This window comes from Cibotium barometz, chromosome 51 (assembly GCF_041138505.1).
Source record: "Cibotium barometz isolate CiBa-2024 chromosome 51, ASM4113850v1, whole genome shotgun sequence".
NCBI classification, from domain to species: domain Eukaryota; kingdom Viridiplantae; phylum Streptophyta; class Polypodiopsida; order Cyatheales; family Cibotiaceae; genus Cibotium; species Cibotium barometz.
In genome coordinates, this window is record NC_141096.1 from 4,455,769 (window position 1) to 4,478,676 (window position 22,908).

The 22,908-nt window shown below is 48.7% G+C and overlaps 1 protein-coding gene across 1 annotated transcript in view; it reads left to right on the forward strand.

The window, feature by feature from the left end:
* Positions 1 to 1,745: 1,745 nt before the first annotated feature.
* Positions 1,746 to 22,908, forward strand: part of LOC147609232 (protein FATTY ACID EXPORT 6-like) — a 33,178-nt gene continuing 12,015 nt past the window's right edge. The window contains exons 1-2 of the mRNA XM_086787885.1: positions 1,746 to 1,990; positions 3,161 to 3,248. Coding sequence (XP_086644011.1) covers positions 1,792 to 1,990; positions 3,161 to 3,248 — 287 coding nt within the window. The 5' untranslated portion in view covers positions 1,746 to 1,791. The remainder of the gene's footprint in view (positions 1,991 to 3,160; positions 3,249 to 22,908) is intronic.

Below are 22,908 nucleotides of genomic sequence, written 5' to 3' on the forward strand. Positions count from 1 at the left end.
CACCATGTTTTTGTATTTCATCATCAAGGCATCTAGGTCGAAGGGGGCGTCCACATCATGCATGGACGAGGTGGAAGCGGCTGGGTCCACCCCCTCGCCAGTCACCTGAGACATAACAGACAATTACTGTACATATCAAAAGTAGCATGAATCCTATCCTATGAAAGAGGCATGCCTTACCTATGGACTCCTCATATGCATTCCCAAGTGCCCAACATCTTGCTACAAGTGGTATCTCCCACGAACAGTCCAGAACAATGCACTTGGGCTCAGTCGCATAGACAATGGAAAAGCAAAAGGGGTGGTACTTGTGGGCACATGGCAGATGATAAACGCCAGCCGCATGTTTGCTTGATAGCAGCTGGCCACAGGCCACACAAGATCCACCAATGAGGGCAGTGTCAGCACCTAGGACAGACTTGGCAGAACAGGCGGGGTAGGCACTAGAAGGGCTCTCCCCTCTCTCTTTAAGAAAGTGCATGCCTCTGCCAATGTGGAGGAGATGTGTAAGAAGGATATGTGCATGCAACAGACATGGAAGAGGAGCACAATACCTTTCCGAGAGCGGACTTTCCTGTTGGGGGGCCGTATGTTGTCTGGGAAGCTTCACCTTGCTCTGGCATCGGTGAAGGGGTCTGCACGACTGAGTCAGCATCCGCAAAGGGTCTCTTGCACCTCCTAGGGGGGGTGTTCTTCTTGGGGGTGGGATCACTCATCTCTGCGCACACGGCTGTGAAACGGTGAAACCGTGAGTGATGCGAGGCAGCAGAGGGATGAATGGGCAAGAAGCTCACTTGGTGAGAGGGAATGCAGGAACGGAGAGGGAGAAGAGGAGAGGAGGGAGAAGGGGGGCGCGCGCGACAGGCCAAATCAATGCATGCTTAAAGGAGGGTGGCCCGTTTCCTTTTCATGATGGCCCACTATTTTCCATATTAAGAGAAGGGGGGCGCCAAATCATTGCATGCTTTGAAGAGGGGGGCCCAATTAATATTATGATGGCCCACTATTTTCCATATTACTAATTTTAAAAACACTAAACTTCCCTCCTTTTAGGGGCTATTAGTGGTACCACCAAAAGGTGAAAAAAGTGGTACCACCTATACATGCTTTCACCCAGCTACATGAGGAAAGAATGGAGCTTCAAAGTAGTGCCCAAAAGGAAGCATCATAGTAGGGCCAAAAAGGAAGCTGATCTAAGGAGCAGATTATCTCTATAAACTTGTGGGGAGTCTCATTTTGTTGTGTAGCATTAGGTGAGACATCACCTTGGTGCCATCAGCACTTGGTGTCATTGGTAGGAAACAATCAAACCATAACCTCATTCGTGAAAGGGAGGGCGGAAGTTAGTTGTCCATCTAACTTTTCTCTGGATGTGTGTGCCTGGATGTCCGAATGGCTCCGAAAGAAGCCTTTGAACTGCAATTGATTGGCTAGAGTTTTTTTAACCAAAGTGGGTTGTCCGCCCAATGTGTGAACTGTAAGGGGCTTTACACATCAAGCACCCGCCCGCCAGCCCATGTGAATAATGAGGCTTTACACAAAGGCCGCCCAGCTCATGTGGTGTATCCTATTGGTTTAAATTTTGTCTCTTATGGATGGGGTCCAAACATTTTGGGCAATCCCCTTTTTGTGGACCAAATGAAGACACGCCATGTGGACTCCATGTAGGCACACGCACCTTCCGCGCGCTTAACAGAGCATGCTGTGGGCCGGGTCCAGTGGCAGTGGCTCTATATAAACAGAGTTGCGGGATCTCCTAAACTGTTTGCCCTGTTCGTGCGCGCGAACACCATGCACGATTTCTGCTTCACCTTCCCTTACGGCTTCGCCGTGCTGCTGGGTGGCCTCGCGGGCTACCTGCGCAAAGGTAGCACCACTTCTCTCATGGGAGGGGGTGCCGCGGGCTCTCTCCTCCTCCTCGCCGGATACCTCAGCTTCCAGGCTTTTAAGAAAGGATCCAACTCCTACATAGCGTTTCTGCTCGAAACAGGTAACCTTTCAATTTTCTTAGGGTTTCTGTGCATCTCCTGGTTCACTTTGTCTGCAATAGAAAGTCTGCAAGCATTTCTTACATGGACGGGGGATCTCCCTAATCCAAGCCCTTATGTGGGATCTGATCTCTGTAAACAGTCTAAACACTTAGACAATGCAAGATTTACTACTTTCTCCATTCATGAAACCACTGGGTTGCCCTGCAATCTTGCAAGCACTGTAAAGCGCTTTTGAGTAAGGTCACCAGCCGCATATTTTCACAAGATGCCTACTGTGTAATGATGGCCTGATCTTAGACAGAAACTGATTTCTCTTTTCTGTTGCTTTTTCGATAGCCATTTTTGTTATGGGAAAAGGAAGTTGCAATCAGTGCTTCTCTTGCTGCATAGCTATTCACCCCCCTCCCGCCCGCTCTTCCCCCTTCTTCCAATATTACAGGTTTGGTCTAACTTGTGGGTCCAATTAATCTACCATTTGGCCGAATCTTTGGGGTTTTACACATGAGTTTTATGCTGACAAGCTGGGAGAATCCTGCTTTTTGGGGAGATCTCCCCCACCCAAGCTCGTGGGGATTGGAAGTCTCCTCTGTCCAACTTCCCACCCACTTGAATTTCACGAAGCTGTTGGGGTTTTGCACTTTTAGTCTGTAAACCCACAAATGACAAAATCCATGGAGGGTGAATATGGATGGTGATGCAAAGAAGGCACCAATTAATCCAAGAACAAGATAAACCACCAAAGTGTTGTGCGATATAACGTAAGAGAAGCTGCTAATGGGCTGTCACATAAGTGTATGGTTGTGCCAAGAGAGTCAAGTGAGCCTAATGGAGTCTTTTTATGGTCCAAAACGGGGTTTACAGACTAAAAGTGCACAGGAAATGGTTTTTTAAATAAGGTCTCTATATATAGGAGATGTATTGTTTATTAGATTCTAACTGACAGTAGAGGCCCGCAGACAAGAGCAAGAACAGCAAACACCATGCCTAGGTCTACTGGGCTTTACTTTTAGACCTCCTTTGCTGAACTTTAATGTTATGAGGCACATGCCACCCATTGTGTTTCAAATTTCTCTCAGGCTTTCTTTGGTCTACATTGTACCTGTGAGCTAATGAATTGAAGGGCAATGAGCTTGCTGCTCTAATGCACCATTTTTTGTGGTTTTCTGTAGTTCTGTCAATGGCCTTGACTTGGGTGATGGGGCAGCGCTATCTGGCCAGTGGGAAGATCATGCCAGCTGGGATGGTGGCGGGTATCAGGTTGGTGTTTACATGGTATTTGTACGACGTTCACTGTTTTAGCAACTGCAGTTTTGTTGTTGGCCAAACTAGTTTTCTTCAGGTGATTTTTTAGGTTTAAGGGTTTAGGTTTCTCTACCTTTTAACCTCGAGGGTTCAGCCCTATATGAACATGTGCACACTTAGAAGACTCAGGTTTGTTAATGCGAAGTGAAGACTTTTGCAGACCTCAGTCCTTTGGAATTTGTTTTCTTAATTGCTGCACTTTAAGACACACTAGCAGTTTCCTTCACTGCCTTTCTGACACAATGTCATATAGAGGACATATGGATACTAGAGGTGTGCACAGATTTAAACCAAGCGTGACCTCACTGGAGCATTGTGGAGCTTGATGTCAGCCCACACAGCAGTGTAAAGAATTTCTTAAGGATAAAGCAGGTTCCTCACAGTACCGAAAATCATGGGATTGGCTGCTTTCCAACATTTGCAACATCTAGAGCTCATGAGTGTGGTGACAGGCAGTGTTGTTGGGCAGCAAGGAAAGGCTCAAATGTGATCTATTCCATATAGTTTTATGCCAACAAACACAGACAAGAAAGAAGGCAATATGGAATTCGATATGGTTGGTTGCTTTTCAAGAACCGTCTTTGTGTACTAAAAAGAAAAGCGCCAAGTCCTTCTCCACGATGCCCATGATTCTCTTGTTGGGTGTCATAGGGGTATCAACTCTAACTTGGAGAAGTTAGAGAGGTCATTCTATTGGCCTAAGATGTGATGGGATGTCTACCAACATGTTCAATCATGTCAGATATGTCAAAAGGTGAAAGTTCCTCATACCAAACAGGCAGGGTTACTTCAGCCTTCGCCTATTCCTGAGGCATCCTTTCATGACATCCGAATGGACTTCGTAGGTCCTCTTCTTGCCTTAGCTGGATCTAGAAACATAGAGTGTATGACAATTGTTGACAGATTCAGTAAGTTTTGTATGCTCATTCTATGCAAGCAGACAGCCACAGCTGAGGACATGCTCGCTTGTTCATTCGGTTTTTGGTATCCCATTGGTGGTTTGCCACGGACTATCACATCAAATAGAGATCTAAAATTTACATCCTATTTTTGGAGAGTATCGTTTGATAATTTTGAGACTAAGTTGTAGGTGCCCAGCACATTCCATCCTCAAATAGATGGCCAAATAGAAATAAGGTAGTATTTGGATGCCGGTTCTCATTTCTTTTGACGAGACAGGTGTCATCATCTCTTGAGGCCAATAAAACCACCGAGACACTCTCGGAAATCATTGAGTCAGTTAAGAGCGCCTTGCCAAAGCTCAAGTAGTATATACTCGGTAAGCCAACAAATCTAGGCGAGATGTCAACGTTCCTAAAAGGTGAATTTGGGCATGTTTTTGGATTCATCTAGGTATATAATTCAGCTGTGTTAGCGGACATGCAGATTTCACATTGTGAAGTTTTCATCCGAGTTGTGGCCAGTTGATATTGTCCTTATTCTTTCTATCTTTAGCGGTGCATTTGTCCTATCAGCTACTTATTTATTGTACTAATTCTTTCTATTTGCTACTTCTCTTAGTGCTAGGCTTCATTATGGCTGAGTTTGCCTTGCATCTTCAGAGGTTTGACTGAAACTCAGTACGAAGGGCTTTGTGTGAATATTGTCATGTGCACAGTGTGTATCTACCGTGTGCTCCACGCACGCAAGACTAGTTTCGAGGCTTGGGGAAGCTTGGAACTAGGCAGGCTGATTGACGAGGTGAGTTAGGGATATACTAACGGACGGGCACCCAAGTATGGACGGGCGGGTGCCCAAGTGTGGACGCCCGATGACCGACCAATCTCCTCCTCGCGACGTTCCATACCGCCACGAAGCTGTCCTCGGGCGTCCACACTTGGGCGCCCGCCCGTCCATACTTGGGTGCCCGCCCGTTAGTATATCCCTAACTCAGCTCGTCAATCAGCCTGCCTAGTTCCAAGCTTCCCCAAGCCTCGAAACTAGTCTTGCGTGCGTGTAGCACATGGTAGATACACACTGTGCACATGACAAATATATACTACTGTGTGTGTGTGTGTGTGGAGTGCTTATGTGAGCATATCTTGATATAGAGTTCTACACCCACTATTGGGCACTGATGATGTTAGTGGAGATGTTGTAGTATCTAGTCCATACTATGCATAATGGAGTTGATAGTTATATAGTCTCGTGGGTTGACTACTATGTGTATATAACATGCACGTTCCTAAAAGGTGAATTTGGACATGTTCCTGGATTTATCTAGGTATATATTTAAGGAAGGGAGTTGGGTATATCTCCACATCATGAAACAACCACTAAAGCAAGTGGGTAATCGTTGTCCGAAACTTTCATTCCAAAGTTTCGGCCCATTTCCAATCATTCAAAAGTTAAGCGATGTCTCTTTAAAATTAAGTTGTCGGAAAGTTGGACTATGCACAATGTCTTTCATGTTTCTTCGTTGAAGCTATATGTAGGTCCCAGCATTGTAGGATATATATGATCGATGAAGCTGAAGTCTTAGAGCCAGAATAAATTCTCCTCCACAAATGAAAGCATGGATCCGGTCGAAGAATATGATAGTTTTACATGAAGTTTAAAGACCGAGAAACCCATTAAGCAGTTTGGCTGGATGAAGAGTTCTTTCAGGAGTACCCCTAGTTGTTGGTGGACTACTTGGAAGCCTTGAACTTGCTGCCAAGTTAAGCAGGAGGGAATGTCACGTGAACCCTGCAGTGGGATACACAGTGACACACTGGCATGATCATCAGTGCAACATTTGTACAGACTTAGTATTCTTTTATAGAAATATTTCTCGTATGCCATGACCGCATTGTGAGCCCTTAGTCCAGGGACAGTCAGGCACGAGCTACTTAGGTCAGTCTCTGAGTCTTAGAGATCATTCAAGTGTCAGTTCTCTTAACTCACTTGGAGAATTCATCAGCTAGTGCATGTAGAAGTCAGCCTTAGCATTAGATCAGGCACTAGCAAGCATGTAGAAATCAGTAGGATCATCCATGGGCTTCAGCTAGGCCTTGGAGGGAGGCAGTTAGTCGGCTGTCTCACTCTGTCCCTACCAACAGTCGGCTAGCTTAGCAGGCTACTGAGCATGAGTCGACCAGCATCAAATGCTCACCAGCATTGGTCGGTCAGCATACAACATGCTCAACAAGCAGTCAGCTATAGTACAGTAGTCCGGCAGTATTTATTGGCCTTTTTTCCATTTGCAAACAGTTTATGTAGCATTTAATGCTAATTATGTCCATTTTGCTATTGGCCGACAACTAATGTTGGCCGACCAACAACATAGAGACATATATAAGCATTGGTTCGGTCATCATTCAATTATTTAGGTATTCAGCAAAGTGCAGAAGCAGATAGTCATCCAAATCAACTCCAAGCTATTCAAGAAGGATCTCTTCAACCTTCAGCTAGCATATGTGCAGTCCTACAGCTATTTGGACTTGCATCAGTGGCCCGAAGAGTCTTTAGTATAGCCTTGGATTGGTGGATACTCAGTCATAGTTGCCAAGAAACGCGTTTCTTCCATGAAAGAACTTGGGGAAACGTTTCTGAAACGTTTCATGTTTGAAACTCGCGTTTCTTTGAAGGCTTTTTTTAAATCTCTTTTTTTAAAACGTTCGTGGGTTTCTTGACTCTTCATTTATGGCTCTAGTGACTATTCTCCCGTTTGTCATCTATGAATCATGATTCATGAACATGTGTTTTTGTCTTATGAAGATATGTTTGAATGTTCATGTAATGATTTCTTATAGAGAATGACTTGTGTTACAACTGATGTGTAGCTGTGATTTATTCAGTTCAAGTTTGAAGATAGTCATGACTTCTCTTGCAGATAATACAGCTCATCTACAACTCATCTGATATGTTAATTTGACAACTTGTGCAATGTGCATCACTATTTAGATGACTACCATGAGTTTATAACTTGCACTTTCTTATAAGGTGAATTTGGGCATGTTCTTGGATTCATCTAGGTATATATATATATATAAATATTTAGAGTCTATGTATAGAGATATATGTTTATCTTTGAGTTTTTAATGAAACCTCTCAGATGGCGTTTCATGCATGGACCAAAACCTCCTGAAACCTCTGAAACCTATTTTGAAACTCCATGGCTACCATGTACTCAGCCGACGTATGGTCTTCCTCGTTCTTGGGTTGGGCATTCATATCGCTTGTTTACTCAAGCATTGTACAACATTCTCCAAAGAATAATGCAAGCAAATACTCTTGCTTGCGGGTGGGCGGGGGGGGGGGCTTCAGTGGGTATTTGGGACTGAATACTGTGTCACCTTCTTTATTCTCATTCTCATTCTCTCTCTCGACTCTCTGAAGGTATAAAGAAGGCCTTGCATCTGCATACTCACTCTCCACCACCTCTCTGAGCAATCTGCATACCCTCTCTGCTCTCGGGGGATCCGTGCTGCTCTGCCAGTCTCGATCTCCAATCGATGTGATGAGACTCTAAGTTGACCAATAGCTACTTGGGAGCCGTGTGGTAAAAAGCCCTCCATGTATCTAGGCCTCTCTATAAATCCATCATCAATGATACTCATGAAGTGATCTCTGTAGTATAGCATCTTTGGTGGAAGAGGCTGTGTAGGCGATATCCATGTCTCTCGTGTATAGAGCTGCCATAGGTCCTGTCTCAATACTCTGTTCCTCTCACTATGAGAGGGACGGATATGTGGTGCATCCCTATCATACTGGAATGGTGGTAGATGATCCATGTCTAGGCCATGCTGTGAGACCCAATGTGTGACATGTGCATACCATGATCCTCTGTCTCCTGTCTTAGCCAGTTGTCTAGATGCTTCAAAAGCTATGTATGACAATCTGTCCTGTGGCATCTCTCTGAATCTGTCTAGCAGGCATATAGTCTGGAATATGGCCTCTACCATCATAGGAGGCGCAACAAACTCTGCTCGGAGAGTTTGTATGTACCATTCTCCACGCTAGCTTCCCAAACAACCTGGCCAGTCTCGTGGTCTCGTAGAGCAATAGAATGCTCCTCAAGCTCCACTCGGAAGCCAGTCTTGCACATCTCATGCAGAGTGTGGAGAGTTTGTATATACCATTCTCCACGCTGGCTTCCCAAACAACCTGGCCAGTCTCGCGGTCTCGTAGAGCAATAGAATGCTCCTCAAGCTCCACTCGGAAGCCAGTCTTGCACACCTCGTGCATTGACAACAGATCATAGTTGCATTCCGTACCCGTACTCATCCGATGAGTACCTTCTGTACTTTTCGTATCACTCCATATGTACCGTACCTCGTACGGATAAGGTCTTCGTACCAAATATGATCATTGATGGTCAATATACAATACTTATTTGGCTCATTTTTTAGTCAGTGGTCTTTGCTCAGTAGTTAATAGATTAGTTGTCATTTTAGTATTACCATTGTCTTTCATGCTATTTTTGTATGAATGCTAGATATTTCTTATTTTACATATATACATACATACATACATACATATATATATAGTAAAAAATGTGAACGTACTTATCTTGATGCATACTTTACGTACTTGTACCATACACGTACCATACCGCACCGTACCTAAAGTACTCAACCAATATGCAACAGATGAAAACCAAGTGTGGGGACGTAAAGAACACGAGAGGAATGCTTCCCCCCCTCTGCCATCGGGAATGATCTCCATCCAACCCTCATTGTGAATTGGTATGGTGGAATTGTCGCCAATGAAAATGCGACCCGACTGTCGTTTCAGATCCTGAAAGAAGTCATAGGAAGGAGTTGTTAGAAGTCATCTCCTGTCTATTTGTATACACCAGGGCCTCTGTTGTGGGTGTGCCCGCCCGTATATCATTTTTCCACACTCCCCGTATTTTTTCCCTATTTTTCCCATTTTTTTCCTAGTGGCTGGAGGGCTGCCAGGTGATGCCAGGACCACACTGAGGCTGGCCGACTGCATCTGGAGCAGTCGTGGGCTATTTGTGTGCTGGCCGACCTGATCTGAGCAGACGTGGGGACCAGATGCTGGCCGACTGCTGTTTTTCAGCAGTCGTGGACATTTCATGAGTCGTGGGCCTCTTCCAGGGCTGGCCGACTGCCCTCTTGGGCTTGTATATATTCCCCCCCATCCTCCTCCACTTTCTCATTCAGTTTTCTTCGGGATCTTGTGTATAGAGAAGAGTTTACACACATCTCTCAGTGTTTCTTGTGCTGATTATTTTCTGCAGTCTACTTGCTCTTGTCTACCCAAGTTTGGATATCATTTCCGCTGCATATTCTGACATGGTATCAGAGCCCTAGGCTCTAGCAGATCTTGGGCGTTTTTCTGAGCAAGAGGGGGAGCAACAAGTTGCTGATCGGTGGACTGTTTCGGGCTGAACGGGAAGTGAAGGTGCAAGAGGAAGGCGGGCAGAAGGGCTGGACAGCCACTTGCATATTCTCTGATTTTCAGATTTTTTTCCCACCCACCCACCCTTTCAGGTTACTCTCCGAGATGGCGGATTTACTCGAGATGGCAGAGAAGCACGTGAAGATTCCGACTCTCCCCACGTTCCCAGTGGATCGTCAGTTGGACGGGTCCAATTATGGCATCTGGAAGGTCATGATGGAGTCAGTTCTGGAGTCATATGATCTTGCTGATTTTATTATCAAAGGGGTGCCAAGGCCGGAAGCTGAGGAAGGGGAGGTTTTATCCGCGAGGAAGGACCGAGAGGCACAGGCACAAATGTGGGACCGTGTCAACGCCAGGGTCCGGTCATTTATATTCCTCAATTGCACACCACAGGTGATCAACCATGTGAAGCACATGACGCTGGCGAGAGGCATATGGGAGCACTTGGCTTCTTTGTACAACAGGGTATCACCCATGAAGCGGATATCCTTGGAAGTGCAGATGCGGGTTATGAACCCTGCAAAGTCTTCGACGATGCGGGAACACATTAACAAGCTGCAGGCCCTTCAGCAGGAAGTCCTTCAAGCTGGGAAAGAGATATCGTCCGAAGATATGGCCATCACGTTACTTTCCCACTTGCCTGGTCAGTATTCCGCTTTCTATTCCTCGTTGATCACGAGTGGCAGGCTCAGCACCATTACTTGGGAGGAGCTTGTGCCAATGGTCTTGGACCAGGAGGAACGTTTCACGAACCCTCCTCATGGCGGAGGTTCGGAGGCCTTAACTGGCCAACGGTCGAAAGGCCGTAATACCAACAAGGGCAAAGGGAAGGCTTCACCAGATAAGTCTTCCGAGAAGAAGCCTGATCCAGAACGAGAGAAGCTGAAGGCCGAAAGATCTTGCAATGATTGTGGCGAGAAAGGCCACTATTGGAGGAAGTGCCCTAAGCGGACAGGGAAGAGTGCTGAGTCCTCAGCCTCAGCTGCGAAGACTCCGGCATTTGTGCACTTGGAGATGGTGGACTCCGATGATTCATCGTCTTCGAGCGAGGAGGCAGCTGGCTTCACCGCAAAGGATACTCGGGAATGGATTCTCGACAGTGGTGCTTCCAGGCACATGACTCCATCCCGTGACTTCTTCTTGGATCTGAAGCGGCAGTCAGGTCGTATCTTTATTGGTGATAACTCCACTATTCCGATTCATAGTGAGGGCCGGATGGAGATCATTCCCGACGGCAAGGGGGGCAAGCATGCTTCCCGTGTTCTTTACGTCCCTGCTCTGGGCTTTCATCTTTTGTCAGTGCATGAGGTATGCAAGACTGGCTTTCGGGTGGAATTTGAGGAGCATTCAGTTGCTCTAAGGGACCGTGAGACAGGCAAAGTTGTTTGGGAAGGCGGTGTGGAGAACGGTATCTACAAACTCTCTGCACTCTCCTCACTGACAGGCTCTCAGGTCGGAGACTTGTGGCACTTTCGTTTTGGCCACTTAAATGTGGATGCTTTGCGGCGCGCCTTCCGGGACCAGATGGTGGTTGGCTTGCCAGATGTTGGTAGTAGGCAAGGACGCTGCAGTTCTTGCATACGTGGTAAGCAGCACAGGGAATCCTTTCCGAAGCAGGCTTCCAGGCGGGCTTCGAAACCTTTGGAGTTGATTCACACTGACTTGTGTGGACCACAGCAGATACCATCCTTGGGAGGATCTCTCTACTTCATGCTGCTTGTTGATGATTGTACCAGATTCACGTGGGTCTACTTTCTTTCACAGAAGGACCAGGCTTTTGCTCGGTTCAAGGATTGGCACGTGATGGTGGAGAAAGAGTCTGGATTTCAGGTCAAGACTCTCAGGGCTGACAAAGGAGGGGAATTCTCCTCGACTGTATTCTTTCGGTTTTGTGCAGATCATGGCATCAAGAGGGAATTGGCCAATACCGGATCGCCTTCGGAGAATGGAGTTGTTGAACGTAAGAACAGGACAGTGGTGGAGATGGCGAGGACCATGCTGGAGCATCGAGATCTTCCTCGTCCACTGTGGGGTGAGGCTGTGGCGACAGCTGTCCATACCATTAACCGCTCTCCGACGACTTCTGTACCCCATATGACTCCATTTGAGGCATATTTTGGCAGGAAACCCGATGTCTCGCACTTCCGTGTCTTTGGGAGTGACGCGTATGTACATATTCCGAAGAAGCAGAGGGGGAAGCTTGACTCCAAGTCCCGCAAGCTGGTATTTGTGGGGTATAACTCTCTTTCCAAGGGATACAGGTTGTATGATCCAGAGAGGAACGAGATTGTTGTCAGCCGGGATGTGGTCTTTGACGAGCATGTTCCAGCATCCACTGTCGAGGAGCCGCCACTTCTTGGAGATCCAGAGTCTGATGATGATTCCCAGTCTATCACTCCAGTTGATCCACCTCAGTCATCACAGGAGGTTGAGCCCGCAGCTGGAGTTGAGCCCCCGCGATCACAGGAGGCTCCACGATCTGTTCGAGTACCTAGGTGGTTGATGGACACCCTTCGGGAGTCAGGTGTCACGGAGCTTCCCTCCGAGTGGACCACAGAGGACGGCCCTCGAAGATCACATCGAGTTCGAGATAAAAGCAACACGGCGGAGCTTCTTCAGGTGAACTATGCTCTTATGTCTCGTATCATGCGGGATAAAGAGCCCACTTCCGTAAAGGAAGCCCTTTCACAGGATACTTGGAGGGAAGCCATGCAGGTGGAACTTGACGCCATCGAGAAGAACAACACTTGGGAGTTGGTACCGAGGCCGTCGAGGCGGTCAGTCATTGGTGTCAAATGGGTCTTTAAGACCAAGTACGCGGCTGATGGGTCGGTGGACAAACACAAAGCCAGGCTCGTGGCTAAGGGTTATGCTCAGCGGCCAGGCATCGACTACGAGGATACCTTTGCACCGACAGCGCGGATGACCACGATTCGGACCGTTCTTGCCCTTGCTTCTTCTCAGAGGTGGCCCGTGTACCAGATGGATGTAAAATCGGCGTTCCTTAATGGTGACCTGCAGGAGGAGGTGTACGTTGAGCAGCCTCCAGGCTTCATTGTTCCAGGATCGGAAGGGATGGTTTACAGGTTACGTAAGGCCTTGTATGGTCTTAAGCAGGCTCCGCGGGCTTGGAATCAGAAGATTGATTCCTTCTTTATTCGGACTGGATTCCAGAGATCGGTTGCAGATCCGAACCTGTATCTCTTTCGGGAACGCGGCATGGTCACACTCATCATCCTTTATGTGGATGATCTCATTCTCACCGGCGGTCATGTGGAGCACATTGGAGTGACGAAGGCTGCCTTGTCAAAGGAGTTTGAGATGACCGACTTAGGCTTACTCCACTTCTTCTTGGGATTGGAGATCTGGCAGACCCAGAGGGGGTTTTTCGTCTCTCAGCAGCGGTATGTTCATGAGTTGCTTGAGGCCTTTGGGATGGAGAACTGCAAGCCTATTACTTCGCCGATGGACCCGAACACAAAGTTAACCGTTACAGATCCTAGTGAGCCAGTTGATGCCTCGCAGTACCGGAAGCTGGTTGGTTCATTGATCTGGTTGCTGAACACCAGATTGGACTTGAGCTTCTCCGTATGGCTGTTGAGCTCTTTTATGCAGACGCCATTGAAGACTCATTGGGACGCAGGATTGCGGATCTTGCGGTATCTGCAGAGTACGAAGGATCTGGGACTCTTTTACACAGGAGGGAATGGAGTCAAGCTCCAAGGTTGGAGTGACTCAGATTGGGGAGGAGATCCAGACACGAGGAGATCTACTTCAGGATACACTTTTACCCTCGGCTCAGGAGCGGTTTCTTGGAGCAGCAAGAAGCAGCCGACTATTGCCCTTTCTTCGACAGAGGCAGAGTATCGGGCTGCTTGTGGTGCTGCTTGTGAGGTTGTATGGCTGCGGAGGCTGCTTGGCGAGATGGGGTTTCCACAGAGGGAGCCCACAGTCATCCAGTGTGATAACCAGAGTTGTATAGCTATTGCTCGGAACCCGGTTTTCCATGCCCGGACCAAGCATATAGAGATACAGTATCACTTTGTTCGTGAGAAGATCTTGGCTGGTGACATCTTGCTACTTTATTGTTCGACGGAGGACAATGCGGCGGACCTCTTCACGAAGTCTCTACCTCAGGCTACGCTCAGGCGGCACTCCAGCTCCCTGGGGTTGGTTACACAGCCAGGAGCTGAGAGGGGGTGTTAGAAGTCATCTCCTGTCTATTTGTATACACCAGGGCCTCTGTTGTGGGTGTGCCCGCCCGTATATCATTTTTCCACACTCCCCGTATTTTTTCCCTATTTTTCCCATTTTTTTCCTAGTGGCTGGAGGGCTGCCAGGTGATGCCAGGACCACACTGAGGCTGGCCGACTGCATCTGGAGCAGTCGTGGGCTATTTGTGTGCTGGCCGACCTGATCTGAGCAGACGTGGGGACCAGATGCTGGCCGACTGCTGTTTTTCAGCAGTCGTGGACATTTCATGAGTCGTGGGCCTCTTCCAGGGCTGGCCGACTGCCCTCTTGGGCTTGTATATATTCCCCCCCATCCTCCTCCACTTTCTCATTCAGTTTTCTTCGGGATCTTGTGTATAGAGAAGAGTTTACACACATCTCTCAGTGTTTCTTGTGCTGATTATTTTCTGCAGTCTACTTGCTCTTGTCTACCCAAGTTTGGATATCATTTCCGCTGCATATTCTGACAGGAGTCATGTACTTGGAAGCACCACTATCACGAATCCATTCCCGAGTATCCTTGGCGGTGAAGCCAATTGCCTCCTCGCTTGAAGAAGATGAAGCAACGGTGTCCAACATCTCCAAGTGCACAAAGGTTGGAGTCTTTGCAGCTGAAGCTGAAGAATCAGCACTCTTCCCAGTCCGCTTGGGACACTTCCTCCAATAGTGGCCTTTCTCGCCACAATCATTATAGGTCCTCTCTTCCTTCAGTTTCTCTCGGTTTGAACCGGGCTTCTTCTTAGAAGACTTCTCCGATGAAGACTTACCTTTGCCCTTGTTGTTATTACGGCCTTCGACTGTTGGCCAGTCAAGGCCTCAGAACCTCCGCCCTGTGGAGGGTTCGTGAATCACTCTTCCTGGTCTAAGACCAAATATCCAGTCGCCAGAAAAGAAGCAGTGGGCCAGCACTGAAAAAAGGTCGGGCAGCACCAGATCAGTTAGGCATCACAGATATAGTCGGTCAGCCATCTGGGGGTAGCCGACAGCCCATACACAGCTCTAGAAAAATAGGGAAAAAATATGGAGAGTGAGGAAAAATAAAAAGACAGCAAATATGGGCGGGCACACCCACAACAGAGGCCCTGACATAGTGTATAGACAAGAGATGACTACTAACAGATTGTTGGGTTGATTGTTGTTGGGGCTTTGGGGTAGAGTGTACCTGCTTGAGCTTACCTCCGTTTAGTGTCAGCTTGTGATTTTGAGCTAGAGTCAGTGCCCGTGCATAAGTCTAAGGTCAAAATTCCTCACTAGATACCTAATGGTATTGTCTAAACCTCAGATAAACTGCCTGAGCTTATCTTCTTCTGATATGCCCAACTGTTGGGCCATGGTAATGACTTTGTTGGAATAGGTCAAAACAGGGGAACCACCCTGAGTGAGTTTGTAAAACTCATCCTCAAGATTGGTCTGTTAGAAGTCATCTCCTGTCTATTTGTATACACCAGGGCCTCTGTTGTGGGTGTGCCCGCCTGTATATCATTTTTCCACACTCCCCGTATTTTTTCCCTATTTTTCCCATTTTTTCCTAGTGGCTGGAGGGCTGCCAGTTGATGCCAGGAGCACTCTGAAGCTGGCCGACTGCATCTGTAGCAGTCGTGGGCTGTCTGAGTGCTGGCCGACTTGTTCTGTGCAGACGTGGGGCACCAGATGCTGGCCGACTGCTGTTTTTCAGCAGTCGTGGGTTTTGTCCAGTCGTGGGCCTCTTTTAGAGCTGGCCGACTGCCCTCATGGGCTTGTATATATTGCCCCCCATCCTCCTCCACTTTCTCATTCAGTTATCTCCGGGATCTTGTGTATAGAGAAGAGTTTACACCCATCTCTCTGTGTTTCTTGTGCTGATTATTTTCTGCAGTCTACTTGCTCTTGTCTACACAAGTTTGGATATCATTTCCGCTGCATATTTTGACATGGTATCAGAGCCCTAGGCTCTAGCAGATCTTGGGCGTTTTTTTGAGCAAGAGGGGGAGCAACAGGTTGCTGATCGGTGGACTGTTTCGGGCTGAACGGGAAGTGAAGGTGCAAGAGGAAGGCGGGCAGAGGGGCTGGACAGCCACTTGCATATATTCTGATTTTCAGATTTTTCCCACCCACCCACCCTTTCAGGTTACTCTCCGAGATGGCGGATTTACTCGAGATGGCAGAGAAGCACGTGAAGATTCCGACTCTTCCCACGTTCCCAGTGGATCGGCAGTTGGACGGGTCCAATTATGGCATCTGGAAGGTCATGATGGAGTCAGTTCTGGAGTCATATGATCTTACTGATTTTATTATCAAAGGGGTGCCAAGGCCGGAAGCTGAGGAAGGGGAGGTTTTATCGACGAGGAAGGACCGAGAGGCACAGGCACAAATGTGGGACCGTGTCAACGCCAGGGTCCGGTCATTTATATTCCTCAATTGCACACCACAGGTGATCAACCATGTGAAGCACATGACGCTGGCGAGAGGCATATGGGAGCACTTGGCTTCTTTGTACAACAGGGTGTCACCCATGAAGCGGATATCCTTGGAAGTGCAGATGCGGGTTATGAACCCTGCAAAGTCTTCGACGATGCGGGAACACATTAACAAGCTGCAGGCCCTTCAGCAGGAAGTCCTTCAAGCTGGGAAAGAGAGATCGTCCGAAGATATGGCCATCACGTTACTTTCTCACTTGCCTGGTCAGTATTCCGCTTTCTATTCCTCGTTGATCACGAGTGGCAGGCTCAGCACCATTACTTGGGAGGAGCTTGTGCCAATGGTCTTGGACCAGGAGGAACGTTTCACGAACCCTCCTCACGGCGGAGGTTCGGAGGCCTTAACTGGCCAACGGTCGAAAGGCCGTAATACCAACAAGGGCAAAGGGAAGGCTTCACCAGATAAGTCTTCCGAGAAGAAGCCTGATCCAGAACGAGAGAAGCTGAAGGCGGAAAGATCTTGTAATGATTGTGGCGAGAAAGGCCACTATTGGAGGAAGTGCCCTAAGCGGACAGGGAAGAGTGCTGAGTCCTCAGCCTCAGCTGCGAAGACTCCGGCATTTGTGCACTTGGAGATGGTGGACTCCGATGATTCATCGTCTTCGAGCGAGGAGGCAGTTGGCTTCACCGCAAAGGATACTCGGGAATGGATTCTCGACAGTGGTGCTTCCAGGCACATGACTCCATCCCGTGACTTCTTCCTGGATCTGAAGCGGCAGTCAGGTCGTATCTTTATTGGTGATAACTCCACTATTCCGATTCATAGTGAGGGCCGGATGGAGATCATTCCCGACGGCAAGGGGGGCAAGCATGCTTCCCGTGTTCTTTATGTCCCTGCTCTGGGCTTTCATCTTTTGTCAGTGCATGAGGTATGCAAGACTGGCTTTCGGGTGGAATTTGAGGAGCATTCAGTTGCTCTAAGGGACCGTGAGACAGGAAAAGTTGTTTGGGAAGGCGGTGTGGAGAACGGTATCTACAAACTCTCTGCACTCTCCTCACTGACAGGCTCTCAGGTCGGAGACTTGTGGCACTTTCGTTTTGGCCACTTAAATGTGGATGCTTTGCGGCGCGCCTTCCGGGACCAGATGGTGGTTGGCTTGCCAGATGTTGGTAGTAGGCAAGGACGCTGCAGTTCTTGCATACGTGGTAAGCAGCACAGGGAATCTTTTCCGAAGCAGGCTTCCAGGCGGGCTTTGAAACCTTTGGAGTTGATTCACACTGACTTGTGTGGACCACAGCAGATACCATCCTTGGGAGGATCTCTCTACTTCATGCTGCTTGTTGATGATTGTACCAGATTCACGTGGGTCTACTTTCTTTCACAGAAGGACCAGGCTTTTGCTCGGTTCAAGGATTGGCACGTGATGGTGGAGAAAGAGTCTGGATTTCAGGTCAAGACTCTCAGGGCTGACAAAGGAGGGGAATTCTCCTCGACTGTATTCTTTCGGTTTTGTGCAGATCATGGCATCAAGAGGGAATTGGCCAATACCGGATCGCCTTTGGAGAATGGAGTTGTTGAACGTAAGAACAGGACTGTGGTGGAGATGGCGAGGACCATGCTGGAGCATCGAGATCTTCCTCGTCCACTTTGGGGTGAGGCTGTGGCGACAGCTGTCCATACCATTAACCGCTCTCCGACGACTTCTGTACCCCATATGACTCCATTTGAGGCATATTTTGGCAGGAAACCCGATGTCTCGCACTTCCGTGTCTTTGGGAGTGACGCGTATGTACATATTCCGAAGAAGCAGAGGGGGAAGCTTGACTCCAAGTCCCGCAAGCTGGTATTTGTGGGATATAACTCTCTTTCCAAGGGATACAGGTTGTATGATCCAGAGAGGAACGAGATTGTTGTCAGCCGGGATGTGGTCTTTGACGAGCATGTTCCAGCATCCACTGTCGAGGAGCCGCCACTTCTTGGAGATCCAGAGTCTGATGATGATTCCCAGTCTACCACTCCAGTTGATCCACCTCAGTCATCACAGGAGGTTGAGCCCGCAGCTGGAGTTGAGCCCCCGCGATCACAGGAGGCTCCACGATCTGTTCGAGTACCTAGGTGGTTGATGGACACCCTTCGGGAGTCAGGTGTCACGGAGCTACCCTCCGAGTGGACCACAGAGGACGGCCCTCGAAGATCACATCGAGTTCGAGATAAAAGCAACACGGCGGAGCTTCTTCAGGTGAACTATGCTCTTATGTCTCGTATCATGCGGGATAAAGAGCCCACTTCCGTAAAGGAAGCCCTTTCACAGGATACTTGGAGGGAAGCCATGCAGGTGGAACTTGACGCCATCGAGAAGGTGGAACTTGACGCCATCGAGAAGAACAACACTTGGGAGTTGGTACCGAGGCCGTTGAAGCGGTCAGTCATTGGTGTCAAATGGGTCTTTAAGACCAAGTACGCGGCTGATGGGTCGGTGGACAAACACAAAGCCAGGCTCGTGGCTAAGGGTTATGCTCAGCGGCCAGGCATCGACTACGAGGATACCTTTGCACCGACAGCGCGGATGACCACGATTCGGACCGTTCTTGCCCTTGCTTCTTCTCAGAGGTGGCCCGTGTACCAGATGGATGTAAAATCGGCGTTCCTTAATGGTGACCTGCAGGAGGAGGTGTACGTTGAGCAGCCTCCAGGCTTCATTGTTCCAGGATCGGAAGGGATGGTTTACAGGTTACGTAAGGCCTTGTATGGTCTTAAGCAGGCTCCGCGGGCTTGGAATCAGAAGATTGATTCCTTCTTTATTCGGACTGGATTCCAGAGATCGGTTGCAGATCCAAACCTGTATCTCTTTCGGGAACGCGGCATGGTCACACTCATCATCCTTTATGTGGATGATCTCATTCTCACCGGCGGTCATGTGGAGCACATTGGAGTGACGAAGGCTGCCTTGTCAAAGGAGTTTGAGATGACCGACTTAGGCTTACTCCACTTCTTCTTGGGATTGGAGATCTGGCAGACCCAGAGGGGGTTTTTCGTCTCTCAGCAGCGGTATGTTCATGAGTTGCTTGAGGCCTTTGGGATGGAGAACTGCAAGCCTATTACTTCGCCGATGGACCCGAACACAAAGTTAACCGTTACAGATCCTTGTGAGCCAGTTGATGCCTCGCAGTACCGGAAGCTGGTTGGTTCATTGATCTGGTTGCTGAACACCAGATTGGACTTGAGCTTCTCCGTGGGGCTGTTGAGCTCTTTTATGCAGACGCCATTGAAGACTCATTGGGACGCAGGATTGCGGATCTTGCGGTATCTGCAGAGTACGAAGGATCTGGGACTCTTTTACACAGGAGGGAATGGAGTCAAGCTCCAAGGTTGGAGTGACTCAGATTGGGGAGGAGATCCAGACACGAGGAGATCTACTTCAGGATACACTTTTACCCTCGGCTCAGGAGCGGTTTCTTGGAGCAGCAAGAAGTAGCCAACTATTGCCCTTTCTTCGACAGAGGCAGAGTATCGGGCTGCTTGTGGTGCTGCTTGTGAGGTTGTATGGCTGCGGAGGTTGCTTGGCGAGATGGGGTTTCCACAGAGGGAGCCCACAGTCATCCAGTGTGATAACCAGAGTTGTATAGCTATTGCTCGGAACCCGGTTTTCCATGCCCGGACCAAGCATATAGAGATACAGTATCACTTTGTTCGTGAGAAGATCTTGGCGGGTGACATCTTGCTACTTTATTGTTCGACGGAGGACAATGCGGCGGACCTCTTCACGAAGTCTCTACCTCAGGCTACGCTCAGGCGGCACTCCAGCTCCCTGGGGTTGGTTACACAGCCAGGAGCTGAGAGGGGGTGTTAGAAGTCATCTCCTGTCTATTTGTATACACCAGGGCCTCTGTTGTGGGTGTGCCCGCCCGTATATCATTTTTCCACACTCCCCGTATTTTTTCCCTATTTTTCCCATTTTTTCCTAGTGGCTGGAGGGCTGCCAGTTGATGCCAGGAGCACTCTGAAGCTGGCCGACTGCATCTGTAGCAGTCGTGGGCTGTCTGAGTGCTGGCCGACTTGTTCTGTGCAGACGTGGGGCACCAGATGCTGGCCGACTGCTGTTTTTCAGCAGTCGTGGGTTTTGTCCAGTCGTGGGCCTCTTTTAGAGCTGGCCGACTGCCCTCATGGGCTTGTATATATTGCCCCCCATCCTCCTCCACTTTCTCATTCAGTTATCTCCGGGATCTTGTGTATAGAGAAGAGTTTACACACATCTCTCTGTGTTTCTTGTGCTGATTATTTTCTGCAGTCTACTTGCTCTTGTCTACACAAGTTTGGATATCATTTCCGCTGCATATTCTGACATGGTCATGTACTGTGGTGGAAGAAAACGGGCTTTGAGGCTAGCCACGAAGGTGTTCCAATGAAAACCAGAATTGGCCTGTGATGGGGTCTGTGTGAAGTTGTGACCAATGCTGCCACCAAGTAACGACTTCCCCAATGAGTTGGGGTCCTGCCACATGGACTTTGTCTTGTGGATTTGTGATTTTAGCTAAAGGAAAATGTGCTTCAAATTGAGGAACCACAGCATGATCACACTTACCATCATACTTCCTAAAATTTGGAGAGGTTTGTATGATAGTGGTGGTAGGGGCGATGGAGGACGAGGAATTCGGAGCCTGATGAGGGAGACTCGCCAAAATCTGTGCCATCGTTTTGTTGATTCTGGATTTGCACAACCTCCCAATTGAGTCTTTGCTGGAACTCTCGGTTCTCTGTGGCGTTGGTCTTCCTCATATTTGCGTGTGGCTTCCCTATCCCTTTGTTCCTTCTGTTAGAAGTCATCTCCTGTCTAGTTTTACACATCAGGGCCTTTGTTGTGGGTGTGCCCGCCCTTATGAGGTGTTTTATCATTTTTTCTCACTCCCCGCATTTTTCCCCTATTTTTCCCATTTTTTCTGTGGCTTGGGAGGCAGCCCTGAGGCGGTTGGAGGATCCATTTGCTGGCCAACTACATCAGATGTGTGTACTGGAGCTGGCCGACTGTACTTGATGCAGTCGTGGACCCTTAGTGCTGGCCGACTGGCTGCATGGTGCTGGCCGACTGATGATGCAGTCGTGGAGCCTTTTTAGCAGGCCGACTGCTCATCTGGGGGCATATAAATAGGCCCCTAGCCCCATACCACTTGTGTACCAACACCGGGATTTTCTTGTGTATATCAGAGCAGAGTTACACGCCTACTTCTCTCTCTCTCTTGTGCTGTTTTTTTGCATGCGTTTTTGCTCTTGTGTTCCCAGATCCGGTCATCATCTCCGCTGCGTCTTACATGGTATCAGAGCCTAGGCTCTAGATAGTTCTTGGGATTTGTGTGAGCAAGAGGGGGACTGTTGTGTGGCTGATTGGTGGACTGTTTTGGACTGTTCGGGAAGAGGAGAAGCAAGAGGACGGCGGGCTGATTTGCTGGACAGCCACTTGCAGGTATTAGTTCTTCTTTGTTCCCAGCCACCCACCCTTTTCAGAGTACATCCCCGCAATGGCAGATCTGTTTGAGATGGCCGAGAGACATGTGAAGATCCCGACACTCCCCACGTTCCCGGTGGACCGTCAGTTGGACGGGAGTAACTACGGCATATGGAAGGTTATGATGGAATCTGTTCTGGAGTCTTACGACCTCACTGATTTCGTCGTTGTTGGTGTTCCACAGTCGGAAGTAGAGGAAGGGGACTTACCGTCGATCAGAAAGGACCGGGAGGCTCAGACACAGATGTGGGATCGTGTCAACGCCAGGGTCCGTTTGTTTATCTTTCTCAACTGCACACCGCAGGTAATCAATCATGTAAAGCATATGACGCTGGCCAGAGGTATATGGTAGCATTTAGCCTCACTTTACAACAGGGTATCGTCCATGAAGAGGATTTCCTTGGAAGTACAGATGCGGGTTATGAGCCCTGCAAAGTCGTCGACGATGCGGGAGCATATTAACAAGCTGCTGGCTCTTCAGCAAGAAGTTCTTCAGGCTGGGAAGGAGATATTGTGAGAGGACATGGCCATAACGTTGCTGTCGCACTTGCCCTCTTCGTACTCAGCATTTTACTCGTCTTTGATTACCAGTGGCAGGCTCAGTACCATCACGTGGGAGGAGCTTGTGCCCATGGTCCTGGACCAGGAGGAACGATTCACGAAACCCCCTCAGGGTGGAGGTTCGGAGGCCTTAACTGGCCAACGGTCGAAAGGCCGTAAATCGGGCAAAGGGAAGGCTTCATCGAAGAAGTCTTCTGAGAAGAAGTCCGACGCTGACCGCGAGAAACTGAAGGCAGAGAGGACCTGTAATGATTGTGGTGAGAAAGGCCACTATTGGAGGCAGTGTCCCAAGCGGAAGATCGAGAAGGGTGAAGATTCCTCAGTAGCAATCATGAAGACTCCGGCTTTTGTGCACCTGGAGGTGATGGACACCGATGCTTCATTTTCTTCAGGTAGGGAGGAGATTGGAGGACTCTCCGCAACGGATACTCGAGAGTGGATTCTCGATAGTGGTGCTTCCAGGCACATGACTCCTTCCCGTTCCGGTTTACAGGATCTCTACAGGCTTTCTGGTCATATTCTTACTGGGGATACATCCACTATCCCAGTTCACAGTGAGGGCAGGATGGAG